The sequence below is a fragment of the Notechis scutatus genome, chromosome 1 (genome assembly GCF_049901735.1).
Source record: "Notechis scutatus isolate UNSWTSFEM ecotype Mainland chromosome 1, rNotScu1.2, whole genome shotgun sequence".
In the NCBI taxonomy this organism is placed as follows: domain Eukaryota; kingdom Metazoa; phylum Chordata; class Lepidosauria; order Squamata; family Elapidae; genus Notechis; species Notechis scutatus.
The window spans coordinates 39,683,136-39,704,963 of NC_142009.1; the positions used below are offsets into that span (position 1 = coordinate 39,683,136).

Genomic DNA, 21,828 nt, shown 5'->3' on the forward strand with positions numbered 1-21,828 from the left:
ACCACAGTATAGGGCCCCCTCCATTTCGGACCTAATGTTTCCCTTTTCCAATCCTTAACCCAGACTTCCTGGCCTGGATGTATATCATGTGGGGAAGTCACCAGCATGTGGGGCTTACACGTGAGGACATAATGTTGTAATTCATGGACAATGGTATTGAGGGCTCTAAGCTGCTGTAACCGAATAGTATCTGAGATCTTGGTGTCGCCATTGGCATTAATCTTGACCAGATTGGGGATCCGGCCATATAACAATTCAAAAGGCAAGACCAAGATATCTTTCCGTGGGGCACATTGAACAGCCACCAGGGCCAAACTCAAAGCATCAGTCCACTTAAGATGGGTTTCCTGACATATTTTAGTGAGTTTGTCCTTGATTGTTCGATTGACTCTCTCCACCCTGCCTCCCGAAGGAGCATGGAAGCTACAGTGCAGCTTCCAGGTAATACCTAAAACCCTGGCTAACTGTTGGGTCGCCTTGTGGATGAATTCCGGACCGTTGTCCAAAGAGATTCGAGAGGGCAACCCGTATCGAGGGATTATAATATGTAGTAATGCCCTCACGACCTCGGTAGCCTTCTTCGTGCGTGTAGGTATACACTCCGGCCACCCAGTATACGTGCACACAATAACAAGAAGCGCACTATATGGACCACAACGGGGCATATCAGTAAAATCAATCATTAATGAATCAAAAGGGTAACAACCTCTTGGTTGGTGGCCCGGGGGTGGTTGCGGGCCTTACCTAGGATTGTTAGCCGCACATATTTCACATCGAGCACACACGTTAGCTGCAATGCTACTAACTTTATCTATGTACAATTCTCTCCTTAGTGCCTTCGTTAAAGCAGTTTTCCCCATGTGCAGTTGCTGATGTACCTGGCGTACAATATCCCATGCCATGTGTGCTGGAATATACACCCTATTGTCTGGTAGGACCCACCAAGGGCCCTCTGGGCGTGCCTCAAGTGCTTCCAGCCTAGCCATGTCATCCCCCGAATAATGGGGCCGCGGGTGGTCATCCGGCAACCATACGGCAAGGTTCCGTTCTACTGGGGTGAAGACGATCATGGCAGCTTCACGTGCGAATTTATCGGCACGCTCATTGCCCCTGTGTATGTCCGTTACTACCTTCTGGTGTCCACGGCAATGCATGACTGCCACCTTGCTCGGGGCCCACACACTGCCTAGGAGATGTAATATCTGCGGACCATATTTAATATCTTTACCCCCTGCCGTAATAAGTCCCCTTTCCTCATACAGAGCTCCGTGAACCTGAACTGTAAGAAAGGCATACTTTGAGTCTGTATATATGTTAACAGTCAAACCATCAGCCAGTTCAAGGGCTCGTGTGAGCGCATGCAACTCAGCTAGTTGGGCACTGGTGCCCGGGGGCAGTGGTGCAGCTTCCCATACTTCATCTAGAGTGACCACAGCATACCCTGCCTTTCTAATCCCCTCGTGCAAGTAACTAGTCCCATCTGTGAATAAGGTGTAGTCAGGAGCAGGGAGGGGCACATCCTTCATGTCAGGGCGACTAGCATAGGTTTCCTCAATTGTGTGGATGCAGTCATGAACTAATTCTGTGTCAGGCTCGGGTAAAAGTGTGGCAGGGTTCAAGGAGGTGGATTGGGTAATGGTGACCATGGGGTTGTGAGTGAGGAGCGCTTGGTACTTGAGCATGCGGGGGTTGGTCAACCACAAGTGTCCCTTCATTTCCAAAACAGACCTAAGGGCATGGGGGGTTCGAATATCCAATCGCTGACCAAAGGTCAATTTACTGGCCTCTTGGGTCAGTAGGGCTGTCCCAGCCACAGCCTTAAGACAAATGGGCCACCCCTTGGCAACATTGTCAAGTTGTTTAGACAGGTATGCCACAGGGCGGTGCCAAGTGCCAATGACCTGGGTGAGGACGCCTACTGCAACATTCCGTTTAGTGTCCACAAATAGCTGGAATGGCTTTTCTAAATCTGGGAGGCCTAAACTAGGAGCTTGCAATAGGGCCTGTTTGAGTGAGAGGAAGCTGGCTTCCTCCTCACCTGCCCACTGAAGTGGGTCTTTATCGGCCCCTTTTGTGGCCTCATAGAGAGGTTGTGCAATGAGGCTAAAGTTGGGAATCCATATACGACAGAACCCTGCCGCTCCCAGAAATCCCCTCAAGTCTTTTCTGCTAGTTGGCCTAGGAAGTTGACAAATAGCCTCCTTGCGCTCATGGCCTAGTGTTCTCTTCCCTTGTTCAATATCATAACCCAAATACCTGACCTTCTGTAAAACTAATTGTGCTTTGTTCCTAGAGGCTTTATATCCTAAACTCTGCAAGAGGGAAAGTAAGTCTCTGGTATTGTCCCAGCAGAGTTCCTCATTGAGTCCTGTCACCAGGAGATCATCTACATATTGCAACACCACGTCAGGGGCTGGTGTGTGCAACGCTTCTAGATCCTTGGCCAGAGCTGCCCCAAAGAGAGTTGGTGAATTTTTAAACCCCTGAGGCAGCCTTGTCCAAGTGTACTGCTGTTTCCGTCCGGGTTCTCCCATTCAAAAGCAAACAAGTGTTGGCTATGTTCATGGATGGGTATGGTGAAAAAGGCATCCTTCAAATCTATGACCGAGAACCACTGAGCGGCCTGGGGAATTAGGCCTAGTATCACATATGGGTTGGGGACCACCGGATGGATGGTCACCGTGGCTAAATTAACAGACCTGAGATCCTGTACCGGCCTAAAGCAGCCATCCCCCTTCGGGATGGGCAATATTGGGGTATTCCAAGGAGACTCAGTTGGCACTAGAATATTATGTTCCAAGTATATATCAATAATGTCCTGAATAGCCTGCATAATGTGGCGTGGATACGCCCTCTGGCGAATCCTCACGGGGGTTTTCATCGGCACTTCCTCTACCAGAATGGGTGGATGATGAGCTGCAAAGCCGGGGGGGTTATCTTCTGCCCACAAATGAGGAACTTGGAACTGTCTCCACGTTTCCTCTTTCCTGTTGCTGAGATCTCTAGCGACCATAAGCCGCCAGGATTCCTCTAGGGGTACAGACAAATTCAACTTGCCATAACCCAGGTGCATGGAGCCGTCTTCTTTGAAGGATATTTGTGCTCGTAATTTACAAAGTAAGTCTCTTCCTAATAATGGGATAGGGCAATCGGGCATGTAGACAAACTGATGAGTAATAGCTTGGCCCTTTACTCTACACTCAAGGGGTTCTAAGAAGGGGCGTTGGGATGTACTCCCCGTTGCCCCTTGGATATTAATAGTCCGCCGAGAGGCTTGGGCCAAAGGCTGAGTTAGGACGGATCGGGTAGCTCCAGTATCTACCAAAAATGTGACAGGCTTGCCTCCCACTTTCAGGCTGACCATGGGTTCTGGGAGGCTCTCTGAACCCAGTCGGTTTCATTCCCAATCCTCAACCTGGGCCAAGCCCACAAGGGGAGGTCTTCCTAAACCCCTTCTCCCCTCCTGTCTTCCCCGGCCTCTCTCCACTGGCCTCCTATGGCCATCTTCCACCACAAAGGAGAGATTCCGTGGGGGGCCCATTCTGTCTCCAGGCCTGTCCCTATTATTCTTTTCAGGGCACTCCCCTTTCCAGTGGCCTTGCCTTTTACAGAAGGCACACTGATTAGGGCCTATTTCCCATCCCCCCCCTTTGCAGACTGTTGCCCCTAGCCTGTAGGCCTGGCCCTGCACCTCGTGGGACATGGGCCTTCCCTCTTGTAGGGCCTGCAATGGCTGCCGCGAGTAACTCGGCCTTCCGTTGCAATTTTTGGTCTTTCTTTTTGTCTTCCTCCTTGTCCCTATTGGCAAATACCTTGCGGGCCACTTCCATCAGCTCGCTCATGGGCTTTCCCAGGGCACCCTCAAGACGTTGCAATTTACGTCGTATGTCCAAGGCACTCTGGGAAATGAATGCCATAGTCATCATACGCGCATTCTCAGGGGCTGAGGGGTCTATAGGGGTGTACATACGGTATGCCTCTACCAGCCGGGTGTAAAATGCTTCTGGGCTCTCGGTGGGTTCCTGCAATATTAAAGCAGGCTTTGACATATTAATCACAGGCTTTCCTGCAAGGCGAATGGCTCGGACTACAAGGGACTGGTAATCCCTCAATCGTGTTTTCCCTTCATCAGTGTAAAGATCCCAGTCTGGGTTACTAGATGGGTATTTCTCATCCATGAGGTCAATTAAAGAATGATTCAGTGCAACATCAGGTTTTAATATTTCACTGATTGCATTCCTAATTTTCTCCATTTTCTCGGGGCTGAACAATGTCCCCATGAGTTGTTGGACATCTAGCCAATTGGGATTATGGGCATCCATTATTGTCTTCACTAAGTCTGCCACTTCCATGGGTTTTTCGCTGAATGGGCCGTAATGTAACTTCCAATTTAACAGGTCTGAGGAAGTGAAAGGTACATGCTGAAATAATGAGAGTGTGACTAACTCAGAGGGGTTCCTAGGGTTAATGGCCAGTTGATCTACCTGCCTCAGAGGAGCTGTTAGAGAGGCTTTTTCTGTTTTTGCTCGAGTCCTGGCAGCAACTGGCTCAGTTCCAGATGAAGTCCCCTCCCCTGATTCCAGACTCAGAGACTGTCGGAGCCTCTCAGTAGAAATAGGGTCAGGCCATCTTTCCACTGGTGTAGAGGATGCCTGCTGGGGAGGGTCAGCCTGGGCTGATCGATCTGTCTTCTTTACATATGGGGACCATTGGTCCAGCTGGGCCATGAACCCAGAGACCCCTGATGATTCTTCATCTCCCCCTCCATCATCAAACCCTCCTGGTGGCACATATGGTGGGGGGTGTGGCGCTTTCTCAGGACAATTGGGCAACACCTGCGCAGTTTTGCGCAGGGTTTTCAGTGTAACCTTCCGTGACAATAGAGCCTTACACCGACGCATTTTTAGTACTCGTAACCAAGGTGGGGGGTGATTCAATAGGTCCAGCCACACGTCAATGTATGGTGCCTGATCTGGATGTCCTAGAGTAGGGTGGAAGACCAAGCGGTGCACCTGTACTGCAGTGGGGATGTCAAATGTACCTATAGTGGGCCACCCAAACCCAAATGTGGGCCACTCTGTCTCACAAAACTTTCGCAATTTTAGTCTACTCCACTTATAACCGTAATCTTGTGATTGGTATGCCTCTTTGAAATGTTTTAACATAACCTCCAAGGGAGTGACAGGAGTGCTTTCCTTACCACCCATGAGCCACCCACTTAACCAGACAAGACAGTTTGAGGGAAAGGGTTGAAGAGGAGAGTAGGTGGTCTCTCCTTCTCCGGACACACCAAGGAGTCACATTCACACACACCCGACCCAGGGAGCCGGATGCACACGGTCTCCGATGGGAACTGCGGGCGCCACTCGCTTTCTACTGACCCATGGTGCTGGACACTCACAGTCACCAAAGGGAACTGCAGTAGTCTTTCTTCACAATCAGGCCTGACAATTCCACCCACCTTACCTTTTAAGAGAGGGTGATCAGTCCTCTCCTCCGTCCCTGCTTATAGGGAGGGATTATTTTCCCAGTCTAATACTTGCCTGCAGGCGTCTTCCTTCTTCACAGCTGGCCAGCCCCCAGTCCTGTTCCTCTTACCCTTCAGCAGTGGTTCTTGGAGGTGCTGATCGCCGATGCCAGGGAACAGAAGTCTAAGGAAGTCCCTCGGATTCAAAGGTCCGATGGCTCCTGGGATGTTCCCCACAACTCACCGATACTCTGGCAGTCGGGATGGACCCCTCCAGAGGGCCTCAGGGCCCCTTCAGTCCTGCCGCGGTCGCCATTGAATGTAGCAGCAAATCATATATCGAAGACAGGACTCAAGACCACGAAACAGGTGGAGGAAATCAGGTTTATTGCGCAACACGTTCAGAGTATTAGCATGACAAATTCTGAACCCCCAGCTGCATCTGGGGTGGTTTCTTTATACCCAGAATGACCTCAGCATAGGTCTGGGCATTTACCTTTAACACTTTCACAAATTACGGTCAACTAATTATACACGCATCTTAGGACAGATAAATGCAATATCCTGTGTTACGGCAGGAACACAAAAGAGGATATGATAATTTGTTTTCTTGCTTATTCTGTTATCTTACACCAACAGTAATTTTCCATTCCCATCCTTAGTTGCAAGAGAAGCATAGCTTTACTTCCTTAAAATATAAGTTCCTTAATTTCGCAACAAACAAAATACAGAAGTAAATGTGACCTGTAAGTTAGTTCTAACCTATGACCTAGTTTACTATAATGTCCATATTTTATATGCCTTAATTGGTCCTGCTTCACTATGAATGTTTTGCCCATATGCAGAATGGACCTTGACTTGTTTCTGGCTTTTTCAATATACCATGGCACAGTATGATCTTAGCTTAACAATCAGTAAAGTTTGATAGTGTTTCTCATGCCCTTTTAGATCTATTCTTCAAACTGCTACTTAAATTGATACTTTTCAATGATCTGCAAAAGCAGCACCCAGGTATAAGAATGAAACCCCAACATTTCCAAATTCTGTAAAATGATAAGGCCCCATCATTGAAGGTATATTCACAATTTATACCTTCCATCAGAGGGGTGGGATTCTACCGGTTTGGACTGTTTCACTATAACTGGTTGTTACGATTCTGCGCAGTTCAGAGAACTAGCAAATCATCTCCCTGGTTGGCCCTGCCCCTCTCCACCCGCCACTCCCCAGTCAGTTCTTATCGCACATGCAGAACATCGCTGACTGCATGAAAAAGCATCTAAAACAATTTAATGAGGACTTGACATACTGATCGTGGAATTATAATTGATCTTCTTGGAAGGAGATATGGAAAACTGAGAGGGAAGGTAGGGAAAATAGAGCAGAACTTGTGGCCTTTTGCTATAGCTATGGTAGACACCTATACTGGGAGCTCTCTGCTGGTAAGTTTGTTGCCCGTTCCATTGTATATCTGCAAACAAAAAAGATAAGCTCATTTCTCATCTAAAGAAACTAATACATGGTAGAACTGTTCCAGAATCTGTCAACTGGAGGAATACAAGATATCTATTTCTTACAGAAATTCTAATAAAAATATAGATCTCAGTTTGTCATTTAAAAACCAAATGTGAATTGTGTTTCTAACACATCCTTCTTGTTGCCAAGCCTCAAGCTTTCTTTGTGAAATACGTGTATAATCTCATTACAGTGTTATTACACTTTCAGTTTTGATTAGGAATTTTTCAGTTCAGTCGGTCTGCAAGCCTGCAAACATGCTTGTGGAAGAAATTAGCAAGCAATTTCTTTCAAACCCACAATGATGCATTGCACCAATACACTCTCAGTTTATAACTATAGAAAAGGGGAAATTAGCAAGACACTTTGCATGGATTTGCTGGAGAATGAATCGACACTTCTGTAGATAACATAATGGAACATGTCCTTAATGCAAGAACACAAATGCCTTTAAAACGTAAATCAGAGTTAATTATGCTTCCATTGATTTCTTAACTGGGAACTTTAAAAGTTTTAATGCCACAGTTTAAAAACTGCCAATAAGATCTGACTTTGGTTTGTGACAACCTGCTGCAACAGCAGAATGATCATACATCTGAATGCTTGGCAACTGTCCAAAGTAAAACATTACATTTTGGCTGAAATTTGAGAATATTAAAGTTCTATAGCAAAATATCACAAGTTCTGTTTTTAAAATTCTAAGGAAAGCTTTTTCTACTTAGATCACTGGTGCATCCCAGTTCAGAATAGGCCACCCCTCCTTGGATTTAACCATTGCATCAAACTATGATTTTTTTTTCTTAACTGTGGTTTTAAAATTGAGTCACAATTAGGTTAATATGTGATCTTAGATTGGCAGAAACCTTACATAGTTTTAGACAGAGCATTTCCAGTCCTACCTAGGGGTGCCAAGCACTGAAATTGAATGTAGACTTATGAATTCTGTATCTTGGCAGAAATCATTTGGTTTCTATCACTCTGTGGTAGAGACCAATTACCACCTTCTTTTATTCACTGTTAAGCAGCTGCATCTGAATTAGACCTTTCAAAAGTCATAAAACCTTAGCATTCTTGCTCTGAATGGTGCAATTTTATGGTGCATGTTCTCTTCCCTCCAGGCAGAGCCTCGATCTCATCATTTTCACCACAATCCCTCTCTTTTTTTAACCTACTCTGCAGTTACCCCTACTTCCCTCTCTTTCATGTATTTTCCCACTAGCAAATTTACTGGATTTTTTACAAGTGTTTCTCAACCTTGGCAACTGGCTGGAGAATTCTGGAATTTGAGGTCCACACCTGTTAAAGTTGCTGAAGAAACATGGATACAAAAGTGAGTGCAAGGCATGAAAGGAATACATTGACATAGTTTGTTTATATAGAAATAATGAATAAATGACTGAATTGCAAAACTAATATATGGAGGAAGACCAATAGGTCAAGAGGGAGGGAAAGACTGAGAGAGCTTTTCTTGTATGATGCTGAACTCTATACATTTTAAAGTTGCTAAGGTCAAGAAACACTCGCTTAGAGCTCAACTGTTCCCTATTGGTCTTCCATCTTAGTTGTAACCAGACTTAATCTTGCTTAACTTCCAAGCCCAGACAAGATCAGTTATGAGCTACTATTTGCTGAGATATCCCAACTGGTCTATGGGTCTAACTGTTCAAATATGGGAAGTAGTGATCCTCAATATTCTTTGAATATGAAGTGTTTTACCTTTGCACCAAACAATCCAGATTTATAGCTACACTAAAAAAAATGCTACTAATTTGCCCACACAGACCTACTAATTTGCCCACACAGACCTATCTACTAATTTGCCCACACAGACTACACAGACCTAAGTAATTTGCCCACACAGACCTATCATTTGACGCCCCAAATAAAAAAACAGTATTTTTCTAAAAGGAATTGTATTTATTCTGTGCTGCATCCACAATCACCATCTACACTGAAAGCTTACTATGATAACTAGTCTTTTCATCTTTGCTCCCTGTACTTCTCACCAACTAATAAATTTGTTTACACAAAAACTGGTGACAGCTACTAATTTAAAAGTCTTCAGAGGGAGGCTATGACTTTAAATGAAGCTGGGTATTGCTGATGGTCATAAAACTATATCCCAACAATTAAACAGATAATTGTTTTAATTCAGGGTCTATGCCAGAGGTGGTATTCAGCAGGTTTTGACCAGTTCTAGAGAACTGGTAGCAGAAATTTTGAGTAGTTCGGAGAACCAGCAAATACCACCTCTGACTGGAGATTTTACAGTATCCTTCCTCTGTCATGCCCACCAAGCCACACCCACAGAACCGGTAGTAAAAAAAATTGAATCCCACCACTGGTCTATGCCATTTGAAAGTAGATTGTCCATGCAATCTGAGGGAAGAAGCATGAAAAATGCACTTTTAGATAGCCATATACGGTATATATTACATTTCTTGGGGGAGGGGGGAGTTAGTGTATTTTAAAACAATGTTTTACCTATAATTATAAATGTGACCAATCTTCTGTCCCACCCTCAACTGTAAATCACATTTTTAAAAAAAATAGGATAAATAATGAAAGATGACTATGGAGACCAAGATCAGCCTTGTTGGACTCCAAAACTCACTGGCGCAAAAATACTTGTCTGCTGTAGTATATGAAACTGGCTCACACCAGCCTGTGAGAGCAGTCTGTAATATTTTGGGGAATTTTGCAAGCCAATGGAACTCAATGCTCAGCCTAGACACCTAGCGCATCGTCGGCTTGGCGGTTAGCAGCAGCAATGGAGCTGGAAGAGCTAATAGTTATCAAGCGCTCTATTGCACGTCCATCTCTTTTTATGAGCACTCCAAAAGTCTCTGGTGAGCCACTGCGAGAAACAAAATACTTGCCTCAAACAGGCCTTGGCAGCAGGGGGATTCTTGTGTTTTTATGTGCCACCCCTCCAGAGATAATGTCAAAGTTGCTGTTTCTTGTCTTTGCCCACTATGATTTACTAGATAGGTTTTGCATTTTTTGTCTTCAAAATGTTTTCAGTTTTTTAATATTGATTTCAATTGCTGTAAGCCAACTTGAGAGACTTATGTGCATTTGGAGGAAGGAATAAAGGGAGCATAACTGTGTATGAGAGAGAGACACACACAGATGGAGACAGAGAAAGCATCTGGGGGGGGCACCAACCTAGGAAAGGAGCAAGCAGATATACAGTATTTACTGATTCATACAAATTAAATGGAACTTGATCAATACACACAGTAACTGTCAACACTGAGTTTTTTTATAGAGTCGCATACTTTATTCATGTGATTTGTTTTTCAGAACACAAAACTTTCAATATTTCCTTGCTGAATTTTACAGAACAGTTTTTAAAAATACTGCAGATATTTCTGAAACTTTCACCACTCTGCATCTCCAATGGCTTTGGAGAAAATGTAGTCCTTTCCCCCAAAGCACATCACACCATCTTTCAAGTAGAATTTCCATCTGTTCTTACTTCGCTGAACCTAATGAAAGATAAAATATCAGCTCCCTCAATCATGGCTTCGAAAACATTTGCATCCTGGTGATTAGAAAGTCCGCTAAAAGAAAAGATGCTTTCTTTTATAAGCAATGGGAAAGAAAGTTACTTGATGTACCAGTCTAATATTAGAACCAAAACCGGGGCGGGAGGGCAGGGGGAGTCAACAATGCAAACCTTACAGTAATTTAGAAGCAGGAAAAACACTGCAGAAAGAAACCTTCTGTTAGAATGCCAGTCATTATACCTTCTGGGATACTCTATTAATACATTCTCCATTTTGGTCCAATTATGCTCATTTAAATTTATGGGGATGAGAAAACTCTCAAACATTTTCACTGGGTGGCAAACCTCATGGTTTCTCTCAATTTGCTGCTCTCTCACACACACACTTACTGTAAGGGACAGCACTTAGCAATAGCACTTAGACCTATATACCGCTTTATAGTGCTGTAAAGCCCTCTCTAAGTGGTTTCCAGAGTCAGCATATTTCCCCCAACAATCTGGGTTCTCATTTTACCCACCTCAGAAAGAGGAAGGTTGAGTCAACCTTGAGCCTGGTAAGATTTGAACTGCCAAATTGCAGGCAGCTGGCAGTCAGCAGAAGTAGCCTGCAGTACTGCACTCTAACCTCTGCACCACTGAGGCTCTTGCATGATTTTCATGTCAGAACCTTGAAAAAGTGCTGAGAAATCACATTAAAGATGCTTTATGCCTTTCTCACAGTCATCAAGCTACTACTCTCAAGATCTCCTGGGCAACTGAGAAAAGTGTTAGACCTGTTAACCTCAGTGGTGTGCATAGATTTGTTTGAACATTTCCACTCTCGCTTAATCAGAATTGTCCCAAGCATGCTTTTGGAAATAAGCCTTGCCAGCTCTGAAGCGGAGAGAAATGAAGCACCGACACCTGTTCAAACACCTGTTCGTCTCTGTTATGCCAAGAACTGTTTCCCATTTATCTAATTCTTTCCTTATCTCACCACTCCCGTATTCAGGGGTGCAATTCAACTGGTGTAACAACTGGTTCCGTGAGTGCGTGCTTTACACGCACGTAGCATTTGAAAAAACACTGCTTTTTCAGCTCTAAAACTTACCTTCTGCTGCAGTCCCGGTGAATAAATTAGCTAAGGAGTGGCAATCCGCTGTGCCGCGCCAAACAGCTGAGCTGAAAACCCCAGAAATAAAGGATAGAATGGGGCAGGGACAGGTGGGCGGGGCCAAATCGTCGCCGTAACTACTGGCTTGCCTGAACTGGGCCAAAAGGGTAGAATCCCATCCCTGCCCATATTACTAAAAATGTAGTGTGCCTAAAGGCACATGCCCACGATAACCAGTTATCTAACATTATGGGGGGGAAATTCACACTTAGATTAGATTAGATTTCTTAATGAATCAAAAGGTCCAATCCTTTTAAAGAACGGCAACGTTTAATCACATGGTTCTGCTCAGTTTTAATTTTATTTGCATGGATTTCTGAAACCTCAGCAAGCATATGAGAGATTTCAGCTGCACAATTCCTTAAAAAGACAACATACAACTGAAGAGGTCATCATAGGCTTATTGTCTAACTTTTTGCTGTTATCTTTCACTAGCTCATGGGCATGGGGATTAATAAGCATGCTATTCAATTATATAAATATACGAGAGGAATATATTAAAGGGAAATTAAGCAAGCATGCAATTTTGTTACTTCTATGTCAGTTCTTGCATAAAATATATATTTGGGCACAGAACCCAAGTTACTTTTAACGACATGCCTAAAAATATAAATGAATTAGGGGCCTGCCCCAATCTGGCACTATGGAACTAGGTAAAAATATCTGTATCTTCTCAAATTTCCCATCACCATGGGAGAATACTTGATTCTGACATACTTGATATTAAGGAAGGCTGACTTGAAGTTTCAGAGCTCATTTAAAAAAAAAAACTTAAACATACCTTGTCATATTGGCATACTATTATATTATCGGTGTCAAAAACATCAGGTGTTTCTTGTTCACTAACATCATCACCGGAATTTAAAGGATCCTGAAAAGAAACAAACACCCCAAAAGTTTAACCTAAAGAGTTTTGACTAACATTTAGTTATTTTATTAAAATAGGCTATAACTAACCATGATTATAGTAGATTGCGGTACAGGAATGGAGAAAGCTATGATATATAGAGCAGGGGTCTCCAACCTTGGCAACTTTTAAGACTTGTGGACTTCAACTTCCAGAATTCCTCAGCCAGCAAAGCCAAGGTTGGAGACCCCTGATATAGGGTATTTTCAATTCTTGCCTCTACAACAAGGATCAAACAAATCCACAGAGTTCTTTTGTCTACTTTGGTACCGGATGTAGGATCTGCAAAGCAGAGTACAACTCAGACAGTGTCACAAATGGTTGCCTGATTCTACAAATGTACCTTGTGCCAAACAGAACACATCGCTTCCTCAAGTGCTCTGTTGTGCTTTTCCAAGTAAAAATTCAGAAAATTACCCTGCATCAGTACTATACCTATAGCAGCTATGTTGCAATTTCCACCTTCCTGGCGGCACATTACTGAACATTGTCTCTTTTCTTTCAACTTTACAGATATTAAACGGAGCACTCAGACAAATATGCTTCCCCAAAAGAGCTGCTGTCTGCTTTCTTTCTATAAAAAAAGAACATTCTGGAGGGTTTAGCAATAAATGACTTCAGATTACTTTTTCTACTAATACAGTCAGTTCAGCTTTCCTCACTTTCATCCTTCAAAAGATGTGTGTCCTGTCTCAATTACTTCTCCACTCCCCTTTTTGCCTTCTGGAAGGTAAATTCTGCACATTTCATTTTTTATTAACCAGGCTTCTGCACATTTTCCCAATTAAATATTTTTCAGCACCAATACTCAATATTTTAAAAAAGAAAATGCAAAATTGTTTCTGTGGAACCAGGACAGGGAGCAGCTTCAGGATTTGCAGGGACCAAATTAATCTATGTTGTGCGCACACAATTGCCAGAAGCAATAAGAAACAATTTATTTCCAGGAAGTTGCAAATCTAACTAAAAGAGAACATACAATAAGTTAGTGTCTTGCCCAGAGATGAACACTGCACATTTATAATCCCCTCAAGCTAGATCAGGGGTGTCACACTCGATTTCATTGAGAGCCACATCAGGGCTGTGTTTGACCTTGGGGACCAGGGTGGTATGGCCAGGGTGGGCATGGCCAGCTTGACATCACTTGTGTTGGGTGCGTCTGTGGTAAGTGGAGCGCTCTGCCAGTAAAAACTGACCCCTTATTTTCCTTTTCAGCCACAATGGCCTCCTGCAACCCTCTGCCAGTGCACGTGGCCCTCCCAAGCCCTGTTTTTGGAGCTCCATTTTCATTGGCAAAGGGCTACAGAAGGCCGTTGTGGCTGAAAATGGGTCCTGAGAGGGCCACATGCAACCCCCCAAGCTCTGTTTTCACTGGCAGAGTCACCATAGGCTGGTCCTTCGCTGTTTCCAAGGTGGCCTCATGGGCCAGATCTAAGCACCTTGTGGGCCAGATCTGGCCCCTGGGCCTTGAGTTCGACACCCCTGAGTAGATGATTATGAACAATACATGTAGATTTCCCATCATTGTAACACAGGTAGTCAACTTACAACCACAACTGAGCCCAAACTTTCTGTAGCCCAAAATTAATGTCTCAGTTCTGCCCCCATTTTATGAACTTTCTTGCTACCTGTGGTGAGCACATGGAGGGCTGTGCGGCCCCCTAAAGAAATGCAACCCCATACCATTACTGACCCACTGCCAAACCAGTTATGCTGGAGGATGTTGCAGGCAGCAGAACGTTCTCCATGGTGTCTCCAGACCCTGTCATGTCTGTCACATGTGCTCAGTGTGAACCTGCTTTCAGCTGTGAAGAGCATAGCTATCAGATCACAGTGGCGAATTTGCCAATCTTGGTGTTCTCTGGCAAATGCCAAATGTCCTGCAGAGTGTTGGGCTGTAAGCACAACCCCCATCTGTGAACGTCAGGCCCTCATACCGCCCTCATACCACCCTCATGGAGTCTGTTTCTGACTGCTTGCGCAGCCACATGCACATTTGTGGCCCGCTGGAGGTCATTTTGCAGAGCTCTGGCAGTGCTCCTCCTGTCCCTCCTTGCACAAAGGCAGAGGTAGCGGTCCTGATGCTGGGTTGTTGCCCTCTTACGGCCTCCCCCATGTCTCCTGATGTACTGGCCTGTCTCCTGGTAGTGCCTCCATGCTCTGGACACTACGCTGACGGGCACAGCAAACCTTCTTGCCACAGCTCACATTGATGTGCCATCCTGGATGAGCTGCACTACCTGAGACACTTGTGTGGGTTGTAGACTCCGTCTCATGCTATCACTAGAGTGAAAGAACCACCAGCATTCAAAAGTGACTAAACCATCAGCCAGAAAGCATAGGAACTGAGTAGTAGTCTGTGGTCACCACCTGCAGAACCATTCCTTTATTGGGGATGTCTTACTAACTGCCTATGCTTTCCACCTGTTGTATATTCCATTTGCACAACAGCATGTGAAATTGTCAATCAGTGTTGCTACCTAAGTGGACAGCTTGATTTCACAGAAGTGTGATTGACTTGGAGTTACATTGTGTTGTTTAAGTGTTCCCTTTATTTTTTTTGAGCAGTGTATATCCAATATGAGTATTAGATTTGAATGAGGAGATCTGTATTTTCTTTAAGTCCTTCGAGGCAAGCTTGAAGGAATTGTATGAATTTAATCTATGGAATGGATGTATTAAGATGTGATCTGATAGCTATGTTCAAATAGTAATAAAGAGCTTCACACAGATGATATGGGAAACTAGTACTCTAGTGCTACAAAGAAAAGGCAACAATTGGACTCCAACATGCATTAAGGCCCAACTAATATGGTCAATCAAGGGACCTTGGAAATTATAGTCAAAAATATCTGGAGGGCTCCAGGTTGCCCATTCTTGTTTAACTAATAGGTTTAGATTACAAAGAAGGAGATCCACACTTAATATTAAGAATGATACCCTATTCATTAGTGGCGGGAAACACCTTCATTAGAGGTCTTTATAGCTGAGGTAAGGATTTAGTAATTCATCAGTGGAGGAGCTGGACAGCTGTAAAAGTCCATCTAATTCTGTTTTCTTAATGCAAATGAAGACTATACTGCAAAGTGAAATCAAATCATTGTAAACATTAAGTTTTACCTCCTCAACAATATCAACTGAGGATTCATCAGCATCGCTGGTACTGTTGAGAGACTGATTGTCTGAAGTGCTATTTTCACCTTCCTCCTCTTCTTCCTCATCCAGGACTTTTAAATCTTCAGCATCAATTATACCCACAAGCTCCTCATCTTCTCCATCTCTTGGACTTTCTATTTCTGCTTTGGGTGAGAGATCACTTGTCCCATCTAGTTGAATGATTTCCTCAAGGCCATTGGAAGTATTTTTCTGGGCCAGCAGGTCTGATTCCATTTGCACACTGGTATCTAACTAAAAGGAAGTGGGGATCTGAAAGGCTATGGAAAAGCACGTAGTCAAGAGATAACATCTTTTTAAAATGATGCAATACTTCCTGCCCACACAACACGTTAAAAATATCAAGACTGTTCAACTTTAGTAAAATCAATAAGTGTTTTGCTATTGCTTTTAAATGGGGATGGATGGGTGGATTTTATTTTTATTCATTTATTAAATTTATATGCCGCCCATCTCACTCTGCAAAGCAACTCTGTGATGAAGCTCATTCCACATTTCTATTCAAGCTGTGTATAAATACATTCTTAAAATTATATCTACAAGCTCTCTTCAAGTAGTTATGTATATTAAAAATCCTTTAAAATAAAAACAGCAGCAGAGTTACCTCTTCAACAAAAGAGAGGCTGGTTTCATCAGACAGAAGGGCAGGGTCATCCAAGTCATTGCCCATAATTATCAGCTCAATTATATCATCAGGTTCGGGAGGCTGATCAAGATTCACAGACAATTGTCCCCCAGCAGAAGAAATGCCTTCTCTTGCTTCTCTGGACCTGGGGTTGTCTACTCCAGATGACTTTGCAATAGGAACAGTTGTAACAGCTATCTGGGGAGTCTGTAAAGAACTGCAGGGCTGCAGGCTTACCAGGGTCCCTACTTCCCCCTGACTTCTGGTGGCTTCTAGTGTGGCAGCAGTAGCCCCAAGCAAGTCTTTATGCCCCATCTTTAGGTGCTGCGGCACAGGCAGCTTTGAGGTCAGCAAGCTACCATTGCTGGTTTCTTGAACAGAAGACATATTTGCCTGTATAATATTAACTGGGGGTGGCTGAGGCACCAAGGATTGCTTCCCAACTTGCTGGAACATTTGTTCAAGTGGAGTCTGAATGGCAGTTCCTCCATCAGTAGTTTGAGTGACAACCACAGGCATGTTGACTTTATACAAGTGTCCTACAAGAAGAAGAAGAAAAAGTAGAAATTGTGGATATTAGGGCTATGCAGCATTTTTGGATTTAGTCCATGAAGATCATTCAAAGATTGCATTGGTGAAAACACACCAATTGCCTGCAACTTTTTAAAATAACAAGTCTTTTTCCAAGACAATGTGCCAGCTGCCCAAATTCAGGAAAAGACAGGGTTCCTTCAGAAAGAGTACATTCCAGCGTCTTTCAATAATGGAACCTGAAATGCTGCACAGCCCTAATGAAATCACCTGGCCTAATGAAATTCTCTGGCAGCCAACCAGAATGTCTAGTGTTTGTTTTACTCCATTTACTGTATATGGCCGCCCATCCTGCAAGCAAAAATGACTGAACAAATATACAACTGTTTTGCCGCTCAGACTGTTACCTCCCTCCAACCAACCACTATTGATCAACAGTTAATTCAGCTCTGTAAAGAAGCAGAAAAAGATATACAAGCAGGGATGGTTCCAGTGAAATGGAGAAAAGTGCTCCTCCAAACTAATAGTTTGCCCCCACTCTTCTGTTGAAATTAAAATGGATTTTTTATTTGTAAAAGCAAATTTGAAACGAAGCTCATGCTCCTCAAAATGCATATTGCCCCTTCTACATTCCACATCCCACTGATTATTTTCCCATTGCACTACTACTGTACACAGACTAGTCTCTTTGCATTTGAAGGCTGTTTATCACATTATCATTGTATTTCATAGAGAGAGAGAGAGAGTGCATGCCAGGGTAGTAGCCAAATGGATAATTCTGGCCCAGTCCCTTGTTCAGTCAGCCCTACATCAGTGACGAAGCTTTCATCTTGCAGTGGACCAATTCAGGCTAATACAGTTACACACAATTACATGCCCACAAACATTATTTCTTAGTTTGGCTACAGAGGAATGAAACAGATGAGAAAAATGCTCCTTCTATCTATCTTTGGATAAGTGTACATTCCCTCTTCAACAAATATTCCCTCCCTTGTTTCTTCCATTAGTCTTCCTCAGTTAGCATCCTATAGATGAGCTGAAATTCAGAATCTGCATGACCATGAACTCTGAAAACCTTTCTTCAGTTGCACATATCTACAGCACAAATATGACACTGCCTTCATCCCATCCTCAGCCAATAAATAAATGTGAAAAAGTTTTAATTCAGTTCTCCTGATATTAATTAAAGTATTTGTGCTCCCCTTATTCTTACATTGCCACAATAAAATATTGTAGGCGTCATCCAGCCCAAAACAGAAAAAGACTCCAGCACCTTTCTACCAGTAATCAGCACCCAAATCAGCAAAGGTTAATTACAAGGTTAACTTCAGACCCACAATCAAGTAAGCAATACCCCAATCAAGAAACTGCCAAACAGCCAGCCCAACCAAAGAATCTCTAAGACAAGACACCCACACAGACAAGCACGTCATCAGAATATAAACTGACAGCAAACAGCACTCCTACTAGCACTGATGATGTTACCTAGTTAGGGTAACGAAACGTCTTCAAGAAAACAAGCAAGCTCATGAAGTACCAAGGATGCCTCATTTCAACCCTGAGCTACAAATATTCTCTTTTATTGATTTTAGGCTTTGTTGCCCGGGATCTTGAAAGGAAGTCAAAGAAGGGAAAAGAGGCAATAGAATAGGAAGAGCAAATTTCATTCCAGCCTTGCTGTCTCAAGCGTGGGCAGGTGAATGACTTAGCACTTCAACTTAGCACTGGGGAAGTATTTTACAATATCCAGAGGCAGCCATGTTAGGGAAAGCTCTCCTATATGATTTTCCATTGCCTTAAATCAGGGGTCCTCAACTTGGCAACTTTAAGTCTTGTGGACTTCAACTCCTAGAATTCTCCAGCTTGTTGTTTCATAGCTGGCTGGAGAATTCTGGGAGTTGAAGTCCAGACATCTTAAAGTTGCCAAGTTTGGAGAGCTCTGTCTTAAATACTCTCTAAATTATCTAAGCTACCTTTCTATTAAGCCAGAATGCACTCCTCCTCTTATCTATTGCTTCATGTTGTGCTTTTAAACTTAAGACTGTAGGACAGAGTTGCTTCCCAGCATGCAAGCTTCTTTCATTAAAATAACAGCACCAGCATTAGTCTATCAAATCATTACTGCTATTATTTCTCCCCTATACACGTTTGTCCACACTGAAGTTTTCCCTAGCTTCAAAGAATCAGGAAAGCTGAAGATTTTCATAAGGTGGGAGAATTTCTTAAAACAAGCTCTTGAATTACAAAATTCATTAAAAGGGAACGAGAACAAATAATTAGGCATTAAGTTTGCAGCAGTTTCAATTATTAACACTAACACGTCACTATTTCCCTGTTGCATTTGCTTGGTAAGTTGTTATTGTTATTATTATGCTCACTGCATAAATTATGCTCAAGGGCAGTGTTTCTCAACCTCAGGAACTTTAAAATGGGTTGACTTCAACACCCAGAATTCCCCCAACCAGCATGAAGTCCACCCATCTTAAAAATCCTGAGGTGGAGAAACACTGATTGAAGGGTACATCATTAATTCTTACCAGAGGTTGTCTGAAGAGTCACACCAGGAGGTATTTGGATAGGATAGGTAAGGCCAGAAGGCAGAGAAAGGATGGCCCCACTAGACTGGGAAGACTCCTAGATAAAAGAAAGCTTATCAGGGGAAAAATCACTCAATTACTATGTCCAAATTTACTACCTTGGAGCAGCCCATGTATTTTTTCATTAACATAAATTATGCAACTTTATTTTCATGTGGCAGGAAATCATGTTTGGTTCTTCTTTGGTTTTATATAGACTTCCTACCTCTTTTGAGGTTCTTTTTCTTATCACTGTAAGAACTAAAACCGCCCAGGAGTTTCAATATGCAAGAGGAGGTTCCTCTGATATGACATGCCAAACAATATTTTAATTCTGCATTTCTACACTCTGGCTGTGTCTCTATGAAAAACACATTCTTTTCTTTTCCTTTACAGATCTTCCAAAAATAAAAAATCTCTGTCAGATTTTGAATTCTATCTCCATTAAGGAGAGTTGTTTGAACAGGTTTCAATCATTTTAGAGGAGCTGACTGGAAAATGAGGATTGTAAAATGAAATTTAGGAAAATTGAATTGATTCTATTCCTCCAACAAAAAATCTGAGAAACGGAATAATAGGATTGGAAGGGACCTTGGAGGTCTTCTAGTCCAATCCCCTGCTCAAGTAGGGGGACCTATTCTATTCTGAACAAATGGCTGACCAGTCTCTTCTTGAATTAATCTAGATGCCACTGTTTTGCTGAATTATGGAATTGGAGGCACCGTTCAATTGCAGTCCTAAAAACCCAAAGCTAGAGCAGACCCAAGGCTCTGTAGCCTTTATCCAAAGACTTCCAGTGAGGGGGATAGAAGACTTAAATATTTAATTGATGGAAGTTCTCTTGAATGTTTTTGCAATACATCCTGTCTGCATATGTGTGCACTTATATATACACCCATGCAGTACTGACATTAATGAAAATAGGTATATAGCTTCAGTTCTTCTCTCTTCCTCTGTGTGTCGGTGTGTGTATCTGTGTTGTTTAAGTTCTTCACTACCCTCATGATGTTTTATGGGGAGTCTCATTTATAATCCATCCATATTTTCTCACAGTTTCTACCATCCTTTTTCTTCACATAAAATAATTCTGCTAATCCTCCACAGGTGTGTGTTAAAGTGCAAACTGTTGAAGTGCAAATAGTTTTATGCCAACAAATATACAGCTGAGCAAGAAACTTTGATCTACGGGTTGGTGATCAGTGTATAGCTCTTTACCCATGAGAAATGCAAGATACCGCATGATTACCAATTATCTTTATGCAAGCAACATTTCACTTAAAATTTTATGATGAAAAACAAAGTCATATAAAAAGAGAAATACCAAATGAAAGTGAAATGAAAGGCAGAGGAAAACAAAATCACATAATTACCAATTAATAACAGAGCAAGAAAATCCAAAATGAGATTTAACTTTGTTTTTTATTGACTTCAACTATGCATTCCTTTGACTATGTGAATCATTCGAGAATATGGAATATATTAAAGCTATGCAGGTAATTCTCAATTTATGACCACAGTGGGGACCAGGCTTGTTGTTGAGCAAAACAGTAGTTAACCAAGATGTCATGTGACCATTTCGCCCAACAACTGCAATCCCAGCACTCTCAGTTGTGGTTATTGCGTGATCTTGTAGGTGTTTAAGTGGACAATCTCCTAGGTAAGGATAGCAGGGTGTCTCAGGGTAGTGGAGAAGGTCCTGAAAGGTCCTGCGGACACCGCATAGAATTTCTGGGGTGCTGAGGACAAGGCTCTCCATTTTGGCACTGAAAATCCTCCCTGAGTGAAGAGACTTGTCCTCAACACCCCCACAAATTGTGTGAGGCCTGCATCAGGTCTTCCAGAGCTACCTCCAGTCCCCTGGGGCACCCCATACTTCTTACCTGGGACTTTGTCCAAGTTTGGCAGAAGGTATTTTACAGCACAGAGACTTGTGTTTCCATCCATGGCTGAATTTACATTTTTGCCTTTTTTGAAATGTTAAAATTATATGGAAATAACAAAGTTACATACTAGTTCAGCTGCTACTGCTGGTGTTGTACAGGTAGTGAACTGATGCATTCCTCTGCCTGCAGTAACACCTAAAGGCATATTATTTAAATAAAATATTAAACATCATTAAAGAATTGAATTTTTCTTTTCAACTTCAGGTACTTCTGATGTGAACTTGTAACCTTATCATTCCTCAGCAACATTTATCTATTAACCAAATTTAAATTGCTGCCCATCTCAAATGAATGCCTACTCCTGATAATTCTGAAAACTGAATCACACATATTTAGAGGTTGCCTATATAAGAAAGAGCTGCACTTGAATGTATAAAATTTATATTTTATATACCCTTGGTGCATGCATTATAAACAAGACAGACTGAC

General features: G+C 42.7%; 2 protein-coding genes across 2 annotated transcripts; both read right to left on the reverse strand.

The window, feature by feature from the left end:
- Positions 1-740: 740 nt before the first annotated feature.
- Positions 741-4,901, reverse strand: LOC113430529 (uncharacterized). Its single transcript, XM_087952302.1, is given in 4 exon segments — positions 741-2,512; positions 2,515-3,415; positions 3,515-3,629; positions 3,631-4,901. Coding segments are annotated over 4 exon segments (4,059 nt in total).
- A 5,461-nt stretch (positions 4,902-10,362) lies between these two features.
- Positions 10,363-21,529, reverse strand: GTF2A1L (general transcription factor IIA subunit 1 like). Its single transcript, XM_026680202.2, has 6 exons — positions 21,467-21,529; positions 19,418-19,514; positions 16,329-16,888; positions 15,671-15,958; positions 12,425-12,514; positions 10,363-10,470 (listed from the first exon to the last, which is right to left on the reverse strand). The coding sequence occupies exons 1-6, from the start codon at positions 21,512-21,514 to the stop codon at positions 10,363-10,365; spliced, it is 1,191 nt and encodes a 396-aa protein (XP_026535987.2). The 5' UTR covers positions 21,515-21,529.
- Between the last annotated feature and the right edge of the window lie 299 nt (positions 21,530-21,828).